Below are 24,972 nucleotides of genomic sequence, written 5' to 3'. Positions count from 1 at the left end.
TGGACTTAGCTAATTAAAAGGAAACATAGCCCCAACAAGAGAGTTGTCAGTTGAAACAATGGAAAGGATTATACAACTCCTTCAGCAAGGAATTTCAACTAGGAATGTGGCCAAAGAAGTTGGTTGCTCCCAGTCAGCTCTGTCTAAGATTTGGTGCAAGTATAAAATAAATGGGAAGGCAATGAAAGGGAAACATACAGGAAGACCAAGGAAGACGTAAAAGCGTCAGGATAGAAAACCTAAAGAAATATGCCTGGAAAATAGGAAATGCACAACAAAACAAATGAAAATCAAAGGAGCAGATAAAGGAGTCAATGTTTGTGACAGAACTGTCAGAAACCGGCTGAAAGAAATGGGAGTTACCTAGAAAAGCCAAACGAAAACCAGCACTAACACCAAAACAGAAGACAACAAGGTTACAGTGGGCTATGGAGAAGCAATCATGGAGTGTGAATGAATGGATGGATGAAAGAGATATTCAGTGATGAATCATGACTCTGCATTAGTCAAGGAGATGATGCTAGAACATTTGTGTGGCGCCGTTCTAAAGAAAAATATAAAGATAGAAATAGCATTTAGAATAAATGCTCCTCAATTATAGAATTCACTACCTTTTACACTACGAAATCTCTCATCTGTGGGTGCATTTATGTCCCAGTTAAAAACATATCTATTCAACAACCATTTCAGATAATGCAATTATATGCATTATGTGATGTGTATATATAAATGTAAATGTAGGTGTCTAAATGTACTATAATTGTGCAATGTAAAGCGACCTTGAGCTACGGAAAGGTGCTATATAAATAACACTTTCTTCTTCTGAAGATGACTGAAGAAATCAACCAAATTTCCCAACTCATTTATGATATGGGATTGCATGACAGGTAAAGGACCGGGAAAGATGGCGATCATTAACTCAACAGGTGCACAGGTGTACATTGAAATTTTGGACACTTATCTCATTCCATCCATAGAAAATGGCTTTAGAGATGGTGAAGTAATTTTTCAGGATGACAATGCATCTTGTCACAGAGCAAAGAGTGTTAAAGCTTTTCTTCAGGAAATGCATATCAACTCAATGAAATGCCCAGCAAACAGTACGGATCGCAATCCCATTGAAAATGTATTATGGAAATTTAAAAAAAAAAAATGGTCCATGATAAGACTCAATCTTGCAAAGCTGATCTGTCAACTGCTATCCGAGAAAGTTTGAACCAGATTGAGCGGGAATATTGTTTTTCATTAGTGAAGCCCATGCCTCAATGAATTTCGGGTGTCATAAAAGCCAAAGAAGGAGCATCAAAGTACTTTTTTTTATTATTCCATATTTTTTTCTTCAACATTGAGTGATTCCATACTTTTGTCCTCTACTTGATCTGGAAAAAGACATGCCATTAATATATAAAGTGTTAGTGACTTTTTTTGAAGTGTTTCATGAAGCCCGAATGTTAAGCCATTGAACACTTTTTTTGTCATATCTGTGAATTGTTTGCTTGCTGTAAAGTAAAAAAGCTGGGTGAAAATCCTCTAAGTGTGGTGATTCCATAATTTTTGCCAGGGGTTGTACTGGATTTTACATAATTTTCTGCATTTATTTTTCACAGGTGCCTTGTCTGCATTTTGAACTTGTGTTTTTTAGGGTTAACGGAAAATTGCATTACATATAAAAAACACACAGTTTGGAAACTACTATTAAAAAAAAACTACTGTTATTTTATTATTATTGTCTCTTCTGCTCATCAAAGCTGCATTTATTTGATCAAAAATAGAGGGAGAAAATGGTAATAATGTGAAATATTAGAATTTAAAATAATGGTTTTCATGTGAATATATAGTAAAGTGTAATTTATTACTATGCGCAAAGCTGAATTTTCAGCATCATTAATCCAGTCTACAGTGTTACATGATCCTTCAGAAATCAGTCTAATATGATGATTTGCTATCAATGTCAGAAACAATTGTGCTGTTTATATTTTTTATAACCTAAATTACTTTTTCGGATTCTTTAATAAATAAAAAGTTCAAAATATTCATAAATAATTTGTAACAATAATTATACACTATTTATTTAATTATTTGTATTAATACCTTTATATTAAAGCTGTTGTCCATACATTTTTTTGTGTTCAAGATTTACAAAAATGATATATTGAGAATGTACAACATGAATCCATTTTTAAATCCATGTTTTTGTCTTGAATCATTATGGTACACTTATAATAAGTATTTATTTTGGGACTATTTCAGGCCAGACTGGTAGGTACCGCTGCGGAGGAGCACAGTCCCTGTGCAACTCGCCATAGACATAAACAGAGAGAAGTAGCTCCGGCTGCAATGTTCTTCCCCAAGACACATGCAGTTCTGTTTATTGACCACTAAAGTGCAAAAAGTTACGGACTGCAGCTTTAAGCAAGGATGTGTTAAGGAAGTGGCCAAAACAGGTACTGCAATCACTATCCCCTCTCCCCTATACTCCTGACTCGGGGTTGCCAGATATGCTACAAGATCCAGCAGGAACGTTTGTATCTGCAGCTGTGGTAACTAGAGCAGATCTGGCAACCCGGACGGCGAAACACTAATGACTTTGTGATTGGCAGATAGGTGTAGGGCCGGGCGGAGCTTCAGGCCAAAACAAAACATGTCAACATCAACATCAGTTGAGGGCTGCAACAACAACTTTTAAATGACAATATCCTGGCCGGACTACTGTTGTCAGTGATATAAGTATTTGAAATTAACATGATTTCTAAATTTCTAGTGACATATCAGGGTCATTTTATGATTAATTAAAATACATTTCTTAAATACAGTTCCTTTAAATTGATAAAAAGTGACAGTAAAGATTTATATTGCCTTTACTATAATTAAAAATAGTAATTTTTCTAAACTTTTGACTGGTACTGTATATATAAACGCAGGACTTTAAAGCATGGTGTTTTATAGAGCCTTATGAAAAATGTTATATTTAGCACCAAAAAAGCACCCTAATCTGGTAATGTTTAGAAGATGGTTAACTCTTGAGAAACGTTCTAATTCTGAATAAAGAATGATTACCTGAATGTTTGATTCAATAAAACATTGAATGGTATTCATCTGTTTAGAAACATACCCAAACCTTTTTATTACAAATCTTCCAAAACAGAGAATTTAATTCTAGCAGAACAGTTATTTTTTTTGTAGAGATGCCGTTTCTTCCAGAAGGATTTTTGATCTTGTTGTTCAACTTGGTCATTTCAGTCAAATGTAGGCTTCATTCTACAAAGGGAACAGTCTGAAGTTTGCAGGATGTTTTCAATCACTAGTCAGAACCGAAACCTCTTCCAGATGCTGACGCACAACGCCATCCAGCACTTTACTGAGGCCTTTACACCCCGTCATGGCCGCCTCCATTAAAGCGTCCAGGTGGTCCTGGTGGAGCCGGGCGTCCATCTGCAGCAGGGCGATATTCCCGCTGCGGGGCAGCAGTGCCAGAGCCAGCGAAGTGCCGCCTCCGCTCTCCTCCACGTGACAGAGGTCAGCCAGTGCCGTGTCTTCCACGAAACCAGCGGTGCAGGCGCAGACATAGTCACGCATGGGGATGCCAGCGTCCACCAGAGCCAGAGTCGCAGCGTTGACACACGCGCTGTAGTTTCCCCCGTCCGACTGCAGAATCTACAGCACAACACAAGAGATCGGGACTTCTTTAGCCAATGGACTATGGTTTCCACAAATCTAGGACATTTCATGTTTTCTTTTGTTAAAATTTATAATGCTATATTTTGCCAGTAAATGACAATGCTGATGCGAGGGTGTTTCTAATAGAATAACTGAGGGAGTGACAGGAATCTCTACTTTTTTTGTGTGGAAACACTATCATGGACTACAGCCAATGTGAACACAACAATTATATTTGCTGTCGTTTCCCATTCACCACTATAGAGAGCATCAGCACTACCCACTTTTTTAGGCGCATTGCTTCCTGGACAGGACTGCACTTTATAGGTGAAAAATGCAATATGCAATAACTTGTTAAAGGGGTGGTTCCGTGTTTTTTTTCTAGGCTTGGTTGTGTTTATGGGGCGCAGTATAACAGATCTTAATACTTATTTTTTTCACGCCGTATTCTTCTTATATTTTATCTTTATTTCACACCGCTGTCTCCACTGTCCTTTGAACAGCTTGTTTGCTTCCTGCTTCTGTGAAGCCTATCCCTCTGAAAAACGCACTGGCCTTAGAATGGTTATATGGCCAAATGTAGTTTCATGTATTTTTATTTGCTGAAGTGCCAAGCACAGGTTGTCCGGAAACGCCACACCCCTTATTACGGGCAGAAGTCACATCTGACTAGGAGGGGATTATGATGTCACCAACCCGGGAAGAAGCTTGTTGTAGCCCAAACCGGCCATTTTTGTGGGCTGTCGCTTTTTTTTCGATATTCGAATATGCTTTTGAACATGACGTGAAATATCCGTAATCGAACTATAAATAAACTATCCGGTTTTTAAAGTGCCATGCAGCTCAATTTTTTACAGTCGGGTGCGTTTACATGGAGCACTGTAATCGGTTTAAATGTCCAATCTGAATGAAAATGCTCCAATGAAACACCACAATCGTAATAAAAATGCCCAAACTAAATGAAATTGTAATCGTTTTGAGATGGGTGGGATAAACCTTTTCATGAATCGATTAAACGAAACATTTCACCATGTAAAAGACCTGACCGGATTACTTTTGAATATGCATCCTTATATGACGTACACAGTCACCACTGAACCTGAAACACATGCACCAAGCATGTTGACAAGAGAGGAAAGTACATTTTTCTGAGGGATAAACTTATTTCGTAAGAAGTTATAAAGTAATATTGGCATAATAACAGTTCCCTAAACCTACCCATGTAAGCAAACAATCATCTACTTAAACTGTGCCTGACATTAGAATACATTTTTTCTGAGATGATTATTACACTTTACAACAAATAAATAGCTTTTATAAAACCGTATAATCCTGGTGGCCGTTGAGAGTTGCTTATGGCATCGGTAAACACATTCCAGCTGCTGGAGAGGACCGCGTCGACATCTGATGTGGTAGACAAACTGAAAGCCGTGATGATTGTATAGTGGCACTTCATATCGATTAAGTTGATAACTTGCTGCTCCAAACATTAAGTTAACAATAAATGTTTCCATACAGGCTGTGGCCTGAGTCCTGTTTATGACTGTCAGACTAATGCATTTGTGATTGAATCAACCTTACAGTGGTGTCGTTTTTTATTTTTTTGGGTGTGTGTGTGTGTGTGTGGGGGGGGGGGGTCGTAGATATTCAAATGTATTCTAACAATGAATACATTTGAATCAATGTGCAAACATTCTTGATTTATCACTTTTTTATGTGGTTCAGATACAATAAATTTCCTTCATTGTATAAACTCACAAAGTTTAATTTCAATGAAATCAAAATTTTAAGGCAACCAGGTTCCTTAGTTTATGTTAAACCAACAATTTATTTTTATAGTGTAGCATCGAACAGAGCGTCAAGAAAATCTAAATTCTCCTTATCTCCGATGCTCGAGAGATTAAGCCACAGCAACCTCTCTCCCGCAACGGCAAGAGCCATGGTACGGCCGCAGCTTTGCACCACACCACATGAGGTGTGTAAGTTGAGATCTGTTATGTGGCAGATCTCCACCTAGATGTCCGGGTTTGGATTGCTGGCATCCGACTGAGTACCCAGCTCCTCCAACAACTAGGCTTGATAGGCTGCCAACAATGCAGTGACGTTAAGTGCCCACACCGCTAGTCCGGAGGATTTATATATTTTTTGGTACATGGAAGCTGTAAAGCGTGCCATTTTTCCCGGGAGGGAAAGAGTGATCATGGCAGATGAGAGAGTGATCTGCCTGTTTGGATGCAGGTGGTGAGCCGACCGTGGGAGGGTTAAAGAGCCCGAGCCCTTCCATTTCACTCATATTGAGCGACGAGTAACCCTTGACGGGCACCCGGTGAGAAAAGAGCTTGTCCCACGATCGTTTAATCTCTGCTACAAATGTCGGTAACGCGGGAAGCAGCTGTTTCGCCGGTGGAAGGTGAGCAGGGAGCCTTTTCCCATTGTAAATATAACGTTTAACTCCTTAATCTGAATCTTCCACCGTATATTGTCAGCTTCTCACTCATGATAAATAAAATCGGACTCCTGCCGCTGGTCTGTGCTCAGTTCAGTTTTTAATTGTAGCGTCTGTTCTCTAACTGAATTAAATAATTTGTATTACTATAAAACAATCAAAACGATATCGATAGGCCTACATATGACTGTTTATGATTTCATACAGCTATATCTATAATGAAAAAACATTTACACGTCTTGACATCATATCCGGGAGATAAGTCAGTAAATTCGAGTAAAAATCACAGGCTTTGCTTATCCCGTGCGAATGTGCCACGCAAAACTCAGATGTGGGGGAGTAATTTCTAAATCACAGAGGTCCCTAATCCAGTGCGAATAGTGCTTAAGACTATCTTTAAAGGTTTAGGAGTTATAACTAAAAATACATATCCGCATGTAGATATTTAATGTTTTGAGTTTTTACTTTTGGAACCAACTATTGCGCGCTATAGAAGTTTACCCAACTATGATGACTTCCGCCTCTGTGAACCCCGAGAATGTGTAAAGGGACCAAATGTCAACTGTTCATTGTATTTGAAGGAGGATCTGTAAAGAACACTACAGTAATAGACTTCTTTGCCATTTCGGAAAAATTGATTAAGCTATTACATTAATCTTTTAAATAAAAGCATCATAAGAACGGATTAGCTTCTGTGGCAAGACACAGGAGCAAATTCTGGGATAAACATCTCTTGGGTAAGAGATTTGTGTTCAGTGCTATTTCATTCAAATTGCCCATTTCTCTCCCAGCTCAGGTTAGTGGAGTGTAACACAGAAACGGCGCTGACAGACGCACATGCATACCTTGACGTAGATGTCGATCTGTGAGCGCGGGTAGAGCTCTGTCAGCACTGCGGCTTCAAAGGTCTGTTTAAGATGAAGGCTCATCTCGCTGGACTTGCGGTCGCCGTGTGGACGTCTCTTCCTCTCAGCCGTGCTGAATGTGGCCATGCTGTACTGACAGTTAATGACCGCACGATCGTGCAGGGATTTACTGCGCGAGCCTCGCGTCTGCAGGAGAACAGCTCACATTATTATACAGTTCGTCCTCAATAACAGGATAGTGTGCATACATCGCACATAACAGCGGGTCTTTTTAAGGATTAGTTCACTTCACAATTTCTTTATAAATTTACTCACCCGTGTCATCCGAGATGTTCATGTTTTTCTTTCTTCAGTCGAAAAGAAATTAAGTTTTTTGAGGAAAACATTCCAGGAATTTTCTCCATACAATGTATTTCAATGGCAACAGGTAGAAGGTCCAAATCAAAGCAGTTTCAAAGGGCTTCAGAGCATGATCCTAGCCAAGGAATAGGGTTTTTAGCCCTATTCGCACGGGATTAATATTATCTAGGAACCTCTGGTGATTTGTAATAATTGCAGAGAATGTCTGTGATCTTAATCCCGTGCGAATCGGCCATGTCTGTAATTTGTAACGTCAAAATTCCCCCGCAAATTACCAACCATATTTCACAGAACACAGAGGTCCTGTGATAATTGTAGTCCCGTGCACATCGGCATCTCTGTGATTTGGCCAGGATTTGAAAGGACATTGAAATACATTATATGTAATGTTTTCCCAGAAATAAATAAATAAATATTCCTTTTCGACTGAAGCTCTTGGATGACATGATGGGGGTGAGTAAACTATCAGGAAATGTTCATCTTGAAGTGAATTAAACCTTTACTATGTCTTGAGGGAGTTTAAATTGCCTCAGATTTTTAACAAAATGACTGAGATGGCCAATCAAATCAAAGAAACCGGGTTTTTCTGAACTCACATAAATCCAAAGAATGTGAGGTAACACATGAGGAATGAGAGAAGACACATTTTGCTTAATTAATTCCTAAAAAATTTGACAATGTTCTCAGAAATTTGTAAATGTTGTCTTGTATCAGCAACACAAACAGATATCATTTTCTTCTTAATTCATTTTACAAAAAAGAAGCTTGAATACCTGGTCCCAACCACTACTCGAATATGGAAATAACCTTTTCTGACTGCATTGCAAAAAAATTATATTCTTCATAAGTTTTGTCTTGTTTTCCAGTGCAAATGTCTAGATATACTTAAATCAAGATGAATTTGATTGAGATGCAAAATAACACAAGACATGAAGTCTTGTTTTCTGAAAAGAATTATCAAAAAGGAAGTGAGATGATTAAAGAAGTGAGATGAATAAAACAATCGGTCAAAGGGCTCAGAAAAAAAGGGAACATATTTCAAAGGTAAGTCATTTTTATAATGCACTGACAGATATTTGTTCTTGCTTCAAGATTTTTTTTAATAATTGCTACTCAAGTAACCATATCTTGAATCTAAAGGAAATGTGTATATTTAGGGCATTATTGCTTATACTTTTAAATCATTTCTATTAATAATAAAAATATTTTTATTATTTAAATTATTTTAAAAACACATACTTGAAAACACATTAACCTACTCTCAGCATGTCAAAATGTAAAACTGCCAAACAAATGAATTTACAAAATATGGTTACATTAAAAGGCGGAGATCTTTAAGGAGGACTAAATTTTACATTTAAAAAATGGCTATCAAAGTTGTGTCCTCACTTCGTGTCAACTAGAAGTTAAATTTATTCAGATTCAGATTTTTATAATTCATAAGAAATCAGGCTGTGCCATGGGCAGCTTTAACTTTGAGGAGCACTTCATTGTGGATCTCACAAAGTCCTGGAAATTAAATTGTGTCAACTCTGTCAGGTTTCACATTTGATAGTTGACAAAGTGCTCTCAAAAAGTCTGTATATAATATCACACATTTATTATTATATTTTTTGTATGGGGAATTCTTCATGTTTGCAATGCATGCAATATTTGATATCATGATGACAGGGAATTTCAGACTTTCTGCTGTGATGTAAGACTTTTTAAATGCCTTCCCTTCTGGGAAAAAAATCCGCTTAAACTGTTTTAGCCCTAAGTTTTAGCGAATTTTGTTAGTAAAGGCTCTGAATGAACACAAGATGTGCTGGTGTATCCTCACCTCGTGCGGCCCGTAGACCACCGCCAGGGCCTTGGTGTTCCCCTGCTCCAGATAAGCAGAGCCGTCGGCCTGAGCGAACACACTCATGCGGGCCTGCACTTTACGCAGCTCGGACGCTTTCCGTCCATCCAGTCGGTATCCCTGATCTGACAGCAACTCAAGCCCCGCCATTGAATAACCACTATTCCTTTAGTAACAACCATACAACACGCGTATATCTTCTTCTGCCGCTGATTTTAGTCCCACAGTGTGTATACCTCCACCTGCTGGTCTCAAATCAGCATTACAGTCTTCTGTCTGTAATCCAGTTTATGACGCACTACCGCTGCCTGCTGAGCTGGAGGGAGAAGCAGAGTTGGAGATTTGTTCTTTATTCAAACTTAAATCAAACTTTATCAAAGTAATGTGCGTCAAAATCAACGGGCTAAATTAAGAAAATTTTGCTTTTCATTACTCATATTGTGTATAATTACAGAATATGCTTTGAACATTGATGGAGCAACAGATTTTGTATAAAAATAAATCATAAAAGTGGTTTATTTTGTTTGCAAAATATTATTAATGAATGAGGTGATTAGGGTTTTTACCCCACACAGACAAAAACAGCACGTACGGGGCAAAAAACAGTGATACAAATTTAGCTAAAATAATATGTTTTTAACAATTTTTTTTTTTTTTTTTTTTTTTTTTTTTTTTTTTTTTTTATTGAGCGAACATATGAATTACAACATTGAATCCAACAAACAACAAAAAACGTTTCACAGACAGTAGCCACATGTTTTCAACAAGGTTAACAAGAGAAATAAAATAAAGTAAATAAAATAAATAAAGGAAGAAATACTTGTCTGGTTTTTTTTTTTTTTTTTTTTTTTTTCTATGTTTTTAACAATGCTGGGGGGAAATGATTCGTGATTAATCACATCCAAAATAAAAGTGTGTTTACATAATATAGGCCTATGCGTGTACTGTGTAATTATTATATAGGCTATATACACCCACATGCTATATATTTAAGAAATATGTAGCCTACATGTACAAACTGTATATATAATTTATCATATATATATATATATATATATATATATATATATATATATATATATATATATATATATATATATATATATATATATATATACATAATAACTAATAACATAATACACAGTAGGCTACACACATATATTATTTAAACACAATCTTTTATTTTGGATGCGATTAATTTATGAATATTTTTCAGTTTAATCATGTCTAAGTTCATACTTGCTCAAAACAATCACTTTACTAAGTTTTTCTGTTTATTTTGATAATTAAAGTAAAAAGTAAAAAATAAATAATAAATAAATAAAATAAAATAAATTATTAATTCTATTTATTAAATTATGTTAAAGCTGCTGTCTGTAGCCTAACTTTTTTGGGGTTAAACTAATCCAAAATAAATTTGAGCAAGCACAACCAGGAACCAGCCAGTTTTCAAAACTATCCACTTACTGTAGCTCGATTTACAACGGTAACAATGTTTTTAATTCCAGTACTGGTAGATTTCCGCGGGAAATTCAAGCATATTGCGTCACATCACATCTAAGGTCTCCCGGTTAGCAGCCTATGATGGGTGCGAGTATGTTGAGATTTATAGCCTTTTCTCACATCACTTAATATAATTAAACTTAGCAATTTTATGGCGGATCCAAAAAGGTTCAAACGACCAGTGACAACTTGAGATTCACCCGATGTAAAATGCAAAAGTCTTCGGACATCGGAGTTAACGGCTAACGTTACAGAAAAAAAGAGCCCATACGAAAACAAGGATAAAAAGGGCTTTTGAATGTTTTTTTCTGCTGGACAGGTAAGACATTTTAATAGTTCAATTATAGGCTGTAACATAGTTGTTCGCTTAATTCATATAGGCTAGTTACGGAGTTTTCTTTGTTTAGCCTCTCGTTTGCTATGGTAGCCTAAATATCTAACGTATTATTTTTTGCTAGCTATGGAGGGAACAATTTACCTCTGCTCCACATGTTGGTAGGCCTATATGAAATTAGAAATTAGACTACACAGAAATGGAAACTGAACTACAGGTAGCCCACATTAAATGTAGCCTAGTCATGCAATGTTAATGTTAACATTAATAATTTGGAAAAGTATAATTTGCACGGTTTCGCGATTTTTTGCAATGCTTTCCCCCTTTTTGGATGTTAGCTTTACTTGTTCAGATAGCATTCTTATGTCGGTCATTCATTCAAACAGTCGAGTCTGTGTTTTAAAATGAGAGTATCCACACCTGTGCCAGGGGTGACAGCTGCACATTCTCCTCCAAACATTGGACTGCGCTGTGTGCCATCTCTGAGGTACTTGGATAAGTCCGTGAATAACTGCAGTTGCAGTTTTCGAACAGAGATGGCGGCAAAGAGGAAAAAACTACGGACTGCAGCTTTAATAAAAATGTAAAAAATACAGAAACAAAATTATTTACCTAGATAAATACCTAGATACCATAATAATTTAATATAAATGTACAGTAGTAACAGTACATTATATTTTATTATATGAGAATAATATATTTTTAAATCTGATGGTTTCATTATATGGTGATTTATCTGGTGGACACCCAAATAGGCTATATTTACCATCTGAATCGAACCGTCATGCCAACAAATGGAAAATGTATTATCGTTAATTGGGCCTTTAACTTTTACCCTAAATACCATACTTTTGCATATTTTTCTGTTATTGAAAAACTGTTGCTTAAATTAGCTTGACCAATAGCTGAAGGACACTTAAGAAGACATTTGTCTCAAATTGACCTTTGTCAGTCATTTTATCAATTCTCATTTGCTTCTTAAATATAGAACATAAAAAAACATCAAATATTAGTTCAAATTAGTCCAAATGCATCATCAAAAGCGGCTGAACTGTGGTTTAAAAGAGAGTCAAATGCGCCCGGTGTGCATTTAGCCCTGTTGTACCCTATACATGCATGCTCAAAATAAAAACACTGTAAAAGTTAGTTCATTATGGCTATGGCAGTACATAAATTCTTACAGTACTTAGGAATTGTAACAATACTGCCTTTATGAGCCTCAAATTTTTACAAAGACAAGAAATATTTCCAACTGTTGGCTTCATTGGGTGATCTGCATAATAAAAGTGAATTTGTTAATATAATGTATTTCAAAAAGAATATTTAAAATGTGTCCGTTGTAGTATTTCCATGAAACTCACTTAAAAATGAAGAAAGGTACAAACCTGTAATTGGTTCTCTTCTGGATCTTCCTGTTGGTCAATGCTGTCATGGATTGGAAACTGTGGTCAGAATGATATGTCATTCATAATAAAGTCAAAGAAACTCATTTTAAAATAATAAATCAATATTAGCCCTAATGACTTTATTCATGAATTCAAATAAGGTCTTTCTGATGTTTCTGCAAAGAAGAGTTAGAAACTCAAACTTTTTCAGTTGAACTTATAATAATTTATTCTATAAAGTTGCATTATATATTTGTATGTATTTTACAAGAATGTTACAATAACTGGTAATGGTCTTGTTTATAAAAATACTGGTGATACTGGTTTATTGGAGATAAATGTACAATAAATTGTCATATCATTAATTGTTTACTATAATTATTTAATTAAAAATTATTAATATGCAGAAGTAAAATACATGTCAACTTGTAGACTTGCATCTTTCATGACATTTTAAGCTTGATGAAGAACAATCATAAAGTTGTTGTATGAATGGCTTTTGAGTCTTGAATACATTTAGACTTGAATGACGATGAGATGAAAAAGATAAGATGCTCCAGTTTTATATAGATTAATTTTTTATGACTGTATTCCCCTACTGTAGATTTAGCACCCTACCTGACAAATCTGTTGCTTGCTTGCAGCATACAAGAAAATGACAAATGAAAGCCAGGGTTCAAGGATCTTCACAGAGAAACGAGCACTAGTCCTACTTGATCCAGCTTTTGGAGAAGTCCAGTGAATAATAGAAGAATTCCCAAAACAAAACTTAAAAACTCAACATTAAAATGGCCAGCAGGGGGAGCAGTTTTGCCACAGCAATCACTGCAGAAGCTGAACAAAACAGCAATCAAACTAAACTGAACTTCAAAGAGAGACCAATCAACGCTTCCTCGGTAGCTGTAAGGTAATTTTGTGCATTTTGTGGCCACAAAAGACCAAACTATGGAGTTCTGTTGCCTGTTCAAAAAGAATCTAATAAATTAAAGGTAAAAAAAAGTTTGTGAAATTAATGGAAGGTGTGAAAGGGGCACATGAGCAGCACTTTTAGTACCACACATCCTAAAGTACTTCACATTGATAGAAAGGAAAATTAAATTAATCAAAAAGTTGGCAGGTTTGAATGAAAAGGATCATCACTGTCAAGTGCTTTAGTTTCTATGGATGCTGGAAGCCATACTGGGGCTGGCTCAAAGAACTGAATACTTGTAGAATACAAATCACATAGCAGATTTGTTATGTGACGGTATTAATTAAAGTTTCTTAACAGTCAAGATCAAATTATCTGCACCTCTTGAGCTGCATCAAGCCACTCCCATATTATCCGTCAACACTTTAATTAATGCATGACAAAGATTAACTGCACAATGTGTGTAAACCTCCAATACATCTATAAAGTAATGATTCCATCACAATTCACAAATAAATCTCTCAATCAAGCCACTGTGTCTATAGTATTATATGCAAATTTTACACAACATTAAAATATTATTTTCAAATAAACTTTTATATTTATTATTATTTTAAATTATTATTGCCCCTGGTTCAATAATGTAGTCTTGTAATAAAGGCGCAGTGGCTGGGACAGATTTTAAGTATCACCTCAACATGCAATCTAATCCTGTTTACATGAAATAAGCCGCTCCCGAGCAGGTTTAAGCTGACGGACCTGTTGCTATGACAGCAAGTCCAGGATGAGCTTCTAAGAACCAAACAATCTGAGATCAAGCCAAATCGTCAACAGTCAAATCCAGCTAACTGAGTTATCGACGTATGAAGAACAGGCCCCAGATCGGATATGTTATGAGCCAGGGGGCTGACAAAGCCCAACACTCCAGGGCTAACACTATGTGTTAGCCAGACCAAAACGTAAGCACGTCAGCAGGTATCTAGTATCTTAAATAGTGAAATAACATTCATTTCTTGATCTGCGTTGTTAATGTTCAGTCTCTTGACTTGATATTTGAAAAGCGTGCGTCCGCTTATCTGTCTGCGGTTCGCGCTTATCCACCAATCGGGCAGGTCAAGTAATAAAAAAATAAATCAGTTGCGGATGGATGAGAGGTAAATCCTTGTGTTTGTTTGATAAAGACGTTTTGAGAGCCCTGTCAGATAATTATTCTGGTTGCCGCTTTCAAAACAATCCCTCCCTCATTAAGGGAGCAGAAGCTCATTAAATATGCAAATCTTATCCAATCCTAGCCGTGGCGTTTACTTCCAAGTCTCCAGTGCATCAAGCCCATCAAAACCCAGCGTTCTGGAGAGAGCCTCAAAACCAGTGTAGAAAATAGCCTATTATTTATTAGTTATGATGTTTTTGAATGTAAAAACTACAAAAATGTCATTAGTTCACCTCAGATAACAGTATAAAACAATAAAAAAGCTAGTTTAGAATACATTTAAAAACCACAGCTTGTGTAACAGATATAAGATTTCAATAATATCTGATTTGTCTTTTTAAAATAAACACAAAATTAGAGATGAAAAAAAAAACTTAGGTAAAAAAAAAAAAAACTTTTGCTTTAATTAAATAAATGTTTAGTAATATGTTCCAAATATTTTAAAATTTTGGCACAATTTTTTATCTAAGTAGTAATGTTGATATGGCACCTAGTAAATATAGTTTTGTCATCATGAAGTGTGGAAAGTTGTAAACCATGCGTGTTACAACTAAATTAGTCACTTTAAAAAAAAAAATGGGTCAGGAAAAAAACTGTTTCTAGCTACAAAATCTGTAAAAACTGTCTGTGGGTGGTTATTATGATTGTGTGTGCTTTGGTTTTAGTGACTTAGGAGTTCTCTTGACTACTCCTACATCAAAAATGTTTAGTTGGCCAAATTGAATATCTATGAATTAAATTGCATCAATTTACAGAAGTTAAATTTGGCCAACTGAAAAATTTAGAATAATTTTTTTAATTTATTTTTTACAGTGTAGTGTTTCATGGATTTAGGAGCTAGTTTTAATGCTAAAATCCATTGTAAAATACTTAAAAAATGTACTGAAAATTTCTTAAAAGTCCTAAAATTTGTTTCTCCTAAATTGGCAAGTTAGGAGCTACTTTTAGCCTTAAGATGTTTTGTGAATATGAAACCCTGAAACCTGACATTTGTTTATATTTGAAACACAAATAAAGGCATTTTTAATTAAATGAGGTTCATTCTCATGTTACGCAGCACGTTTGAGCTTCCCAATGAACCAGTGAAGTTCATTGATTTTCATGTTATGCAGCACGTTTGAGCTTCAGCAAGAACCAGTGAGGTTTATTCTCATATTACACAGCACATTTGAGCTTCTGCACTGTAAAACATTTGGTTGTTTTTTGTTGGTTTTACTTAAAATAGTAAGTAACCTGGTTGCCTTAAAATTTTGAGTTTATTGAAATTAAAAATTTGAGTTGATACAATGAAGGAAATGTGTTTAATAAATATAAACTCAAAATATTATTGTCTCTGAACCACATAAAAAATTTGATAAATCATGAAAAAGCGCTATTTGGCATGTTTCACTGCGTCATCAGAAATAAAACACACAATTACCCAATATGCTTAAAAAATCTTTTAATAATCTTTTAATAAAGGTTGTCGAATCTCAAAAAATGTTCATTATATTAACTCAAAATTTCAATTTCAATGAACTCAAAATTTTAAGGCAACCAGGTAACTTTTTTTCTAAATAATTTTTTACAGTGTGCAAGAACCAATGTTCCTTGACAGGTTTTCAGAATTCCTCCGCCACCCTGTCTTCCTCACACTCACCTGGTTACTTTCCTAACCAGAGATACAGGGGGAGTACTCAGGGTTTCGGGCCAAATACTGAGCTCGGAGCCCTCTCTTCTAACAGCACTCTAAATATGCATACCATTTATTCTATCAGATTTATTTGTAAGTGTGAATTCTTGAAATGGAGTAAATGCTCCAAAAACCTTGAAGCCTTAGAGATTAACGCCAAGAGTAGTGGACAGTACACTGTAAAACTGCTCTTTGGGTAGGGAATTAATGGGGCATTGAGTCCCAATGTGGGCTGAAAAATGATTAAAAGGGAAGCCCCAAAGGGAAGCTACCTGTGGTGTTTGATTATGTAGCCACATTTGGTGGAACTTCTTTGAACAAAGCTCTTGCAAGGTACAGATCTGACTAATACACTCATAGGACTGCTACTTTCTAGTCTGACAAGGCTCAGTTGCTTTCATGACAGATATAGAATGAATATTCCATCAGGTTAGGGTGACAAAGGAGGATGTCAGCTTTCTATGTTTTCTGTGGTGGCCAAATGGAAATGCAGAACTTGTAGAGTGCAGAACGCTCATAAACATTTTCAGAGCTCGTATCGCCGCCAAACTGTACCACGTTTGCTCGTCTGAAGGCAGCGGATGATAATCAGGATCATTCAGATGATGTTATAAGCTTAATCAGGGACAGCTTCTATAAAAAATCTGTTAACACAGAGGAACAGGCATTGTATCTATGCCAAAGAGAGGTTTAGACTCAATAAATGGATAAGCAATAATTGCACACTTTTGTCTGCTATCGCTGAAGAGAACAGAGCTAAGCATGTAAAGCAACTAGACCTCATTAGGGACCAGCTGCCCATGGAAAGGGCCCTAGGAGTTCAATGGTACGTGGAATGGGACATATTCACCTGCAGTATTGAAATCAAGCCCCATTCTGCATACTGATACCCATCCGTGGCGTTCTGTCCATTGCTAGTTCTCTTTATGATCCTCTGGGCTTTGTAGAGTCAGTTATTCCTCCGGCTAAGCAAACTGAAGTTAGGATGGGAGGAAGTCATTCCACTGCTCATGGCAGTGATGGTTGGGTGACTTGAGTTTATTACGCATTTAGTAAAAATCGATGCTTAATTCCCAGAGGGTTTGGACAGCAGCAGAACTGTACCATTTACGCTAGTGAGGCTGGCTTTGATGCTATTTCTTACCTGTGAATTTCAAACAGCAGTGGTGAACACATTGCTGCATTCGTCATTGGAAAAGCCAAGGCCTCTGAAGCAAACAAACTAGAATGAAGCTTCCTGCTGTCTTAGCTGTACGTCTTGATAAAATGCTGAAACCCGAGTCTTGGTCAGACAGCATAACAGTTTAAAGGTACATCACAAATACTACAAAGAGATACAAAACCTTTGTGGCATGTCATTTATTTAGTTCCTCTCGACAACAACTCGTTGGAGACGCATCAGTTCCAAGGGGAATCCCGTGAACGCAGCTTCACAAGGCATGGATTCATTAATTGGAGATTTTAATTTGGGAAATTGGGGTTAATTATTTTGTGATACTTTTAACATTCAGCAAAAAGTAAATACACCAACTAGATTAAACCTAAATAAGCCAGCTAAATCATCAGCTTGATCTTATTTTTTTTACAAAAGTGACTGGTAGATATTCAGTAGCATCTCCACAGCAATCATTGTGCCACTGCAATAGTTAGAAATGCTATATTACTTAAAAGAAAAATTTGTATTATTACTATGCGGTGTATGACTCCATTTAATGAACAGGGTTTTTATCATGATCTTGCTCGAGTCGAGTGGGAGAAGATTTTTTTTTTATTCCAGATATGAAGTCTGCCTGGAAGTATTTTTTGAAGAGCTCACTTATAGCCTAGAAATCTAGACGCACCCTATAGCGGCTGCAAATCTAATTTGCTGCGAGTGTCTAGCAACTCTCAATACAGTTCTGAGCTGTAAAAGCCAAACTCTGGTCGGGGCAATCACATCGGTTATAGAGTCGTTGGGCGGGGCTTAACATAATGACGGCAGAGTTGCGCTTGTGTGCTGCTAGTAAACACAGAAACTGGCGAATGGCGGTCTTTCGAATCAGCTTTGACCGCGACTTTGGAAGACTTGGAGTTAAGCTTTTCTCTGAGAAAAGAACAAAGAACTTCTTAAAAAGGGAAGATGTGTTCTGATCTGTCAACTAGCTCTGCTTCACCTTCGTTGCTCTGGTTGGTGTAGCGCTATCCTATCGCGTGCAGAGGGAGTTTGAAAGACAACCGTTTATCCCGCTCCTCAGATTGAGCCCTGTCTATGGTGAGTTTCCAGACCAAACATCTTGATGTGGGTCTGGCTTGTCAGGCTAGCTCACTTATGTTCTTCTCAAAAAATACCTTGTAAAGGGTTGTGACAACCCTTGCTTTTCACCATAGACTGTAAAAAAATATAGACGTAGTGTCCGTTACTTCACTCATAGGATTCTGAAGTGCAGTTCTGAAGCTTAAAGTAGAGACGAGCTGGCCATTGCCAGCTTGGCAGCGTGTCATCTCGCATCACACCCGGGTTACAGAAAAGGGGCAAAGAGGCAGGACGTGGGCGGATCTTAGGTGACACAATGACTAACAGACAGCGATTAATGGCTATCCACCTGTCACTCAAAGTGACCACGCCCTTAATTACCCCCTCACAGTTTTCATGAAGGATTTTTTTTAGCTGTATAGACCAAAACCACAATTTGTACCAGACTTTAAGCATGTTTTTTTCTGCTGTAAAGTTGGCTCAAGTCTCAATGAGATTCTACTCCTTTCTGGAGCCTGTCGATTAATTGCAGTTTAAGTTACTTCCATATTGGCTTCAACAGAAACTGGGGGAGGTTGTCGCTTGGTTTTCACCTACAATATCATATTTGATTCATGAGCATGTTACTTGGGTTAGAGCGAGGTATTCTGATCTGCAATCGGACTGGCTTTGTTTTAGACAATTGTAATAGATGCGCTGTGATGACTAGGAGAGCTAAAGCGGATTACTTTTTTAATTAAACATCTATGTAACTTAAACAAGCCTATGCATTTTTTGGAAAATACTGATTCTATTTCAGTGGCTGTAAGTTTCCTTCTTACATAATGGATAACTCCATATAAATCACAGATAAAGCAGAAATGCTTGATTGATTTAATAAGTAAGTTGTTGCTATGGGATCTGTATTTCAGGCAATCAAGATATGAATAATGATAGAGGACTATCAGTTTAACTGTTTTAAACATTTTACTATTTGTCAGTTTCAAAATTTGTCAATTAAATTATTGGATGTAAATAAGCCAGCTGGTCCTGATAAATTAGACGCACTATTCTTAGATTTTATCGCCACCTCTTTGATATACTGTGTGTGTGTATATATATATATATATATATATATATATATATATATATATATATATATATATATATATACATATACATATACATATATATATAATATAATATATATACTTTTTAAAATCTTTTAATCTTTTGCTGTAAATTCCCAAAATTTGAAAACCTGCTTTTGCTATTCCATTATTAAAATGTAGTCCTACAAACATGGATAACTATAGGCTGAATTATAAACTCTGTGTTTTGTTAAAGGTTTTTAAAAGTCTTGTTAGTCAACAGTTGTCTTCATATATTTGTCTTCATAATACTTCATCACATAATCAGTCAGGTTTTAGAAGAAACAGCATAATCACAGCTGCAATTAAGGCATTAAATGACATTATTGAAGCGATGTAATAAAGGACATAATTGCGCATCACTTTTTACTGATTTATCTAAGGCATTTGACTTGATTTCAGTATATTTGAAAATTAATAGGACTGTCTAAACACTATATCCTGGTTTGTAAGTGATTTAATGGATATGACACAATGTGTGCGAATTGAAGGTAACCTTTACAGATTACGAGGGGTGTTCCTCAGGGCTCGGTTCTGGGGCCTCTAATTTTATTATCTATATTAATCATCTTGATTTTAACGTTAGGAATGCTAGTTTTCATTTTTATGCTGACAACACAGTGATTTACTGCAGCGCACCCAAATTACATCAAGCTGTTTCTTTACTGCAGTCTGCTTTCGATGTTGTGCAACACATGCTTTGTTGCTTGACTTTGAATGCTTATAAAACTTAAGAACGCGTTACAAAATGATTTGAAGATGCAGACTTTGGGTTCAATGTATTAATCAACTTGTTTTGGTTGCACTTATAAATCTTTGATCTGTGAGCTGTTAAAGGAAAAATCAAATTGCAAATGTTTTATAACTGTAATTGTCAAGGCTGGGGTTGAGGGAAGAGGCAAGGACTCGATTTCACAGAGATGGGCTTTTATTTAATAAAAAATCAGTCAAAACAGACAACCAAAATCACCCGATGAGGGAAAAACCAAGACAGGCTGCACAGAACAGGAACAGGCAAATATTAGATGAAGATCTGGCACAGGACTGCAAATGCAAGTGCTATGTTTGAAATCATCCCCTATACCCTCATCCACTATTCCCTACCTAATATAGTCCACTTGAAGGAGTGACTTAAAATTTGTGAATTCAGACATTAGTGTCGCTCTTTATGCATCGTTTGTGCAGTTTAAAAATCCGTTGAAACTTAGCAAACTGGCAGCTCCAGTATTGAAAAAAATACTTTTGAACTCTGTCATGTAATTAAACAATTTAATAATCAAGGAGGGGTGTAACGATATATCACAATATAAAAAGGTGATGATGTATCGTTGATGGAAACGATATGATTGGCGATATAGAGTTGGTTTTTTCCAAGGCTCAACTTGCTGTAGGCGGCCAATTTATAAGGTATAATTCACCCAAACACAAATGCTAATTCTGTCATTGTGTAGGGGAGAGCAGGGGCGAAAGTACCATTTTTCAGAAAAACTTTTAAAAGAAAATGTTTTAGACAGAGATATATAATTGCTCTGGTCAATAACTCACAAGTGTGGTCTATCAATATCAGGTGGTATTTTGTACAAATGCAGAACGACTACAGTATAATTTCACTTTGAACATAAGATGCAGATTGTAACTTTTGACCCCATCAGTTGGGACCAAAGTAACACACAGGTGGGTCAAAAGTAACACAACAATATAAGCTAAATAGTTTTTTGTTACTCTTGTTTTTATTGAACATACCTGACTATGACCTTGTTAATATGCAACTGCAAACATTTTGTATCTACTTTATCTTTGCAAAAAAAAAAAAAAAAAAAAAAAAAAATTACATTTTCATTTAAAATTTTAAGTTTAATCAAATGTTTCAAATATAACCTGACAATACAAACTTGTAGGTTTTGAATTTTTTTTTTTGTGCAATGTCAATCTATTTGATATTTTTTTCCCTCAACAATATGAAAATTAAATTAGCGTAATATGCATTATATATATAAAAGTGGGGAGTCAGGAAGTCCTGACATTTAAACACGATTTACTTTCATACTGAAAAACTCTGAAAAGACAAACCTTCAGGATTTGTTACAGCTATAAATAATCAGTAGATTGATCATTACTGTGACACATGAAACGAGAAACAACTTGCAATTCGAAAAAAAAAGTATCGCTTCAGTAATTTACTTTCCGTACTCGAAAACTACTTTTCGGACCCAACCGCGGGAAACAAAGACGAAATCCCATGATTTTTGGCAGATCCATCAGGGGTTGCGTGCTGAATGTGCTCTCATAGCTTGGAATGCAAACGTAGTCAGGGCTCTGAGAAAAACGCTTTTTTACTTTCGTCCCGCGTTACTTTCGCCCCGGTTCTCCCCTACTCACCATCGTGTCGTTTTTCGTTTAACTTCCAAACACAAATGAAGACAGGCTATTCTTTATGAAACCTGAGGGATTTCTGTCCCTCCATTTAAAGTCCATTATTCCTCTTAAACTTAAAAGATCCAAAAAATGTCATAAAGGCATCGTAAAAATAACTAATTGAGTGGTCTAAACCAGATCCAAGTCTTCTGAAGAGACACGAAAAATGGTTTATGATGAACAGACTTACAACATACTGTACACGGACGTTGAAATGATTGTGCGATGCACAAAAACAACATGACAGTAAATGCAGAATTAAAATTATTGGATGAGCTAAACATTTACAGTTTGAGAGTGGTCATTTTGACACGCTTTCTTCCGATTAGGACTGTGACGCATTGCATTGCTCATCTGAAGCACATGCTTTCAAGTTTAAGCGCAAACATTATTTAAAAGGGCATTCCTCAAAATCAAAGTGCAAACAACATTTAAATCCCCAGATCACATTTAATTTTAGTAGTAAGATTTCTCAATGTATTTTAGATGGTTTATTCTTATATGTATAGTGCATTAATAGCAGGAGAATCAGGACGCTATGAGCACAGGGAGAAAATGCTGCCTGTATTGAAAGGGCGAGTAGCCTAATGCGTGAGAAGAAGAGAAAAGAAGGTTTACGGTGTTTCAGTTACATTATTACATTAAACGACTATATGTAATGTTAAATATAATGTATAATAATGCATTGGGGGAATATTTGTGGGTCCTTATACATGAATAATACGATTATTTTTATAATAATTTAAAAGTACAAAAATAGAATAGTTTTTGTGTGCAAAAAAAAAAATCTAAATAATGACTTTATCTGCCATTTGTCTTCCGGTAGGTCTCGGACGTGAACTCACGCGATAGCGGCGCTCCTCCTCTTCTGGGTCATGTATCTAAACGGCAGATCTGTGTCATATTCTCGCGCATGTGTCGAGTTCACGTCAATAACTTGGTGGATAAAGTCGTTATTTTGATTTTTGTGCGCACAATAACTATTTTCGTTGCATTGTAAAATTATTGTACAGCCACACTGTAGTGAGATGGTCTTTGTATCAATGTCTTTAGTGCCTTTTATGGGTCTTGTGAGTGGGAATGTACTGAATGCCAATGGAGGCCTATCTGAAGCCTTTCTCAGCCATCAGCTTTCAACAAAAATATCTTTATTTGTGTTCCGAAGATGAACAAAGGTCTTACGGGTGTCCAACGACATGAGGGTGAGTAATTTTATGAAATAATTTTCATTTTTGGGTGATCTAACCTTTTAATTTTCATAGAAATTAATTTGGGAAGTTGAAACACTCACTTTGCTCCATTTACATGAATGCCTGCAGCTGCCTGAGTGCTGTGAGTGCGATCATCAACCAATTTCATGCCGGAACACGCCCCCATCAGCCGGACTGAGTGGCAGAAGAGCTGCTGCATAACTGGAGTTAATAGGGGAAACCGTGAGTAAAACAAACAATCATCAATTTAATCTAAAGGTTGGACTCAATATAGTGTTCCTTACAAATTACCAAAGATCCAGTGATCCATGGATATTGAGATGCAGCCAGGAACTGTGTTTTCCTGACATTTATACGAGTCTAATTTCGATAAATATTTTTTCACTGTCAGTATTCACAATTTCGAGAGCGAATCCCACATTTCAAGGTTCTGGAGTCTCCAGATTTCAACCCCAAAGAAAATCTTTGGAGGGAGTTGAAAATCTGTGTTGCCCAGCGACCACCCCAAAACATGCTCTAGAGGAGATCTGCCAAACTACCAGCAACAGTGTGTAAAGACCTTGTGGCGACTTTCAGAAAACGTTTGACCTCTGTCATTGCCAACAAAGGGTATATAATCAGACAATGTGATTTTCTGGATTTTTTTCCCCTCATTCTGTCTCTCATAACTGAAGTCTACCTATGATGAAAATGTCTCTCATCTTTTTAAATGGGAGAACTTGCACAATTGGTGGCTGACTAAATACTTTTTTGCCCCATTGTATGTGGCCGCTTGTCTAGAACTGAAAACAAAAGTTTTATTCAAATTCTGAATATATTATAGGCCTATTCATTTTTTTTATCGCCTAGACAGCATGCAGGGCGCTCCATCTATGAACACTGAAAGCTGTCGCTCATTCAGTGAACGCAATCTCACACAGTTTTGTTATATTAATCATTGAAGCTGACAACACTATGAATCTCCTATTTACATCATTTGTGTAGATGCAGAACTCAGCCACTGGACAAACAACTCAAGTGGTGAGTGGATTTGAACTTCAACACCTGTGATTGGCCCTTGCGTTGTAGAAATCAACAGACATATCTGTGATTGGCTACATTACTCAACAAAGCCGAATCATTTGATGACCACAAATACAGATATGAACTGGATATTTTGCCAACACTTATTTGCTAAGCTATTATTACAAATCCTTACATAGGATTACAGATCCTAGACCAGCAGTGTTGGGCAGCTTTTCCTTCTAAAAGCAGTCAGTAGCAGAAGCAGCCGGCGGCAGTGTTTATTGAGTGAGAAAATTGCACGCTAATATCAAGTCCGTCTCCCTCGGTCTGGAGGGGGGTAACAGTGATGTCCATGGGGTCCGTGGACAACACTCTGGCGCCGGGCCTGGTTTTGTGTGTTCAGTCTTTTTTACAAGACCTGACAGTCCGGGATGGAGTGCCCTCTCGTGGTAATGATTACCAAAAACCATCAGCCGGCAATGAGATACTCAAAGCATACTCGAAGTGTACTCAAAGAGTCTTAATAATGTCAATCCATTTAAACCAGGACATTTTCATCACTTCATAAAGAAAAGCCAGGACAGGACTTGAAAACGGGACATGTCCTGGATAAACAGGAAGTTTGGTCACCCTAGGTAACAGGCTTGTGCAAAATTCTGAATTTCAGAATTGGCCTCCATTTAATTCATGAATTGGAATTTGAATTGAAATGACTCCGCCCCACAGGAAGTTGAATTGAACTTGAATGACAGGAAGTATAGTTAAATTCATGACAATTCAAAAAAAATTCCA

At 36.5% G+C, this 24,972-nt stretch overlaps 1 protein-coding gene across 1 annotated transcript; it reads right to left on the bottom strand.

The window, feature by feature from the left end:
• Nucleotides 1-2,327: 2,327 nt before the first annotated feature.
• Nucleotides 2,328-9,488, bottom strand: exosc4 (exosome component 4). Its single transcript, XM_067452280.1, has 3 exons — nt 9,152-9,488; nt 6,949-7,155; nt 2,328-3,654 (listed from the first exon to the last, which is right to left on the bottom strand). Exons 1-3 carry the CDS (start codon nt 9,320-9,322, stop codon nt 3,295-3,297), a joined length of 738 nt encoding a protein of 245 aa, XP_067308381.1. The 5' UTR covers nt 9,323-9,488; the 3' UTR covers nt 2,328-3,294.
• Between the last annotated feature and the right edge of the window lie 15,484 nt (nt 9,489-24,972).

This window comes from Pseudorasbora parva, chromosome 9 (genome assembly GCF_024679245.1).
Source record: "Pseudorasbora parva isolate DD20220531a chromosome 9, ASM2467924v1, whole genome shotgun sequence".
Classification (NCBI taxonomy): Eukaryota; Metazoa; Chordata; class Actinopteri; order Cypriniformes; family Gobionidae; genus Pseudorasbora; species Pseudorasbora parva.
The sequence above is the reverse complement of the archived record's forward strand: the minus strand, read 5'-3'. Positions and strand labels throughout refer to the sequence as shown.

Coding starts and splice junctions, on each gene's coding strand:
- exosc4 (XM_067452280.1), bottom strand. CDS start 9,322: ATGGCGGGGCTTGAGTTGCTGTCAGATCAGGGATACCGACTGGATGGA. Junction 7,156..9,151: donor TGGTCTACGGGCCGCACGAG/GTGAGGATACAC, acceptor GTTCTCCTGCAG/ACGCGAGGCTCGCGCAGTAA. Junction 3,655..6,948: donor AGATCGACATCTACGTCAAG/GTATGCATGTGC, acceptor GTTGTGCTGTAG/ATTCTGCAGTCGGACGGGGG.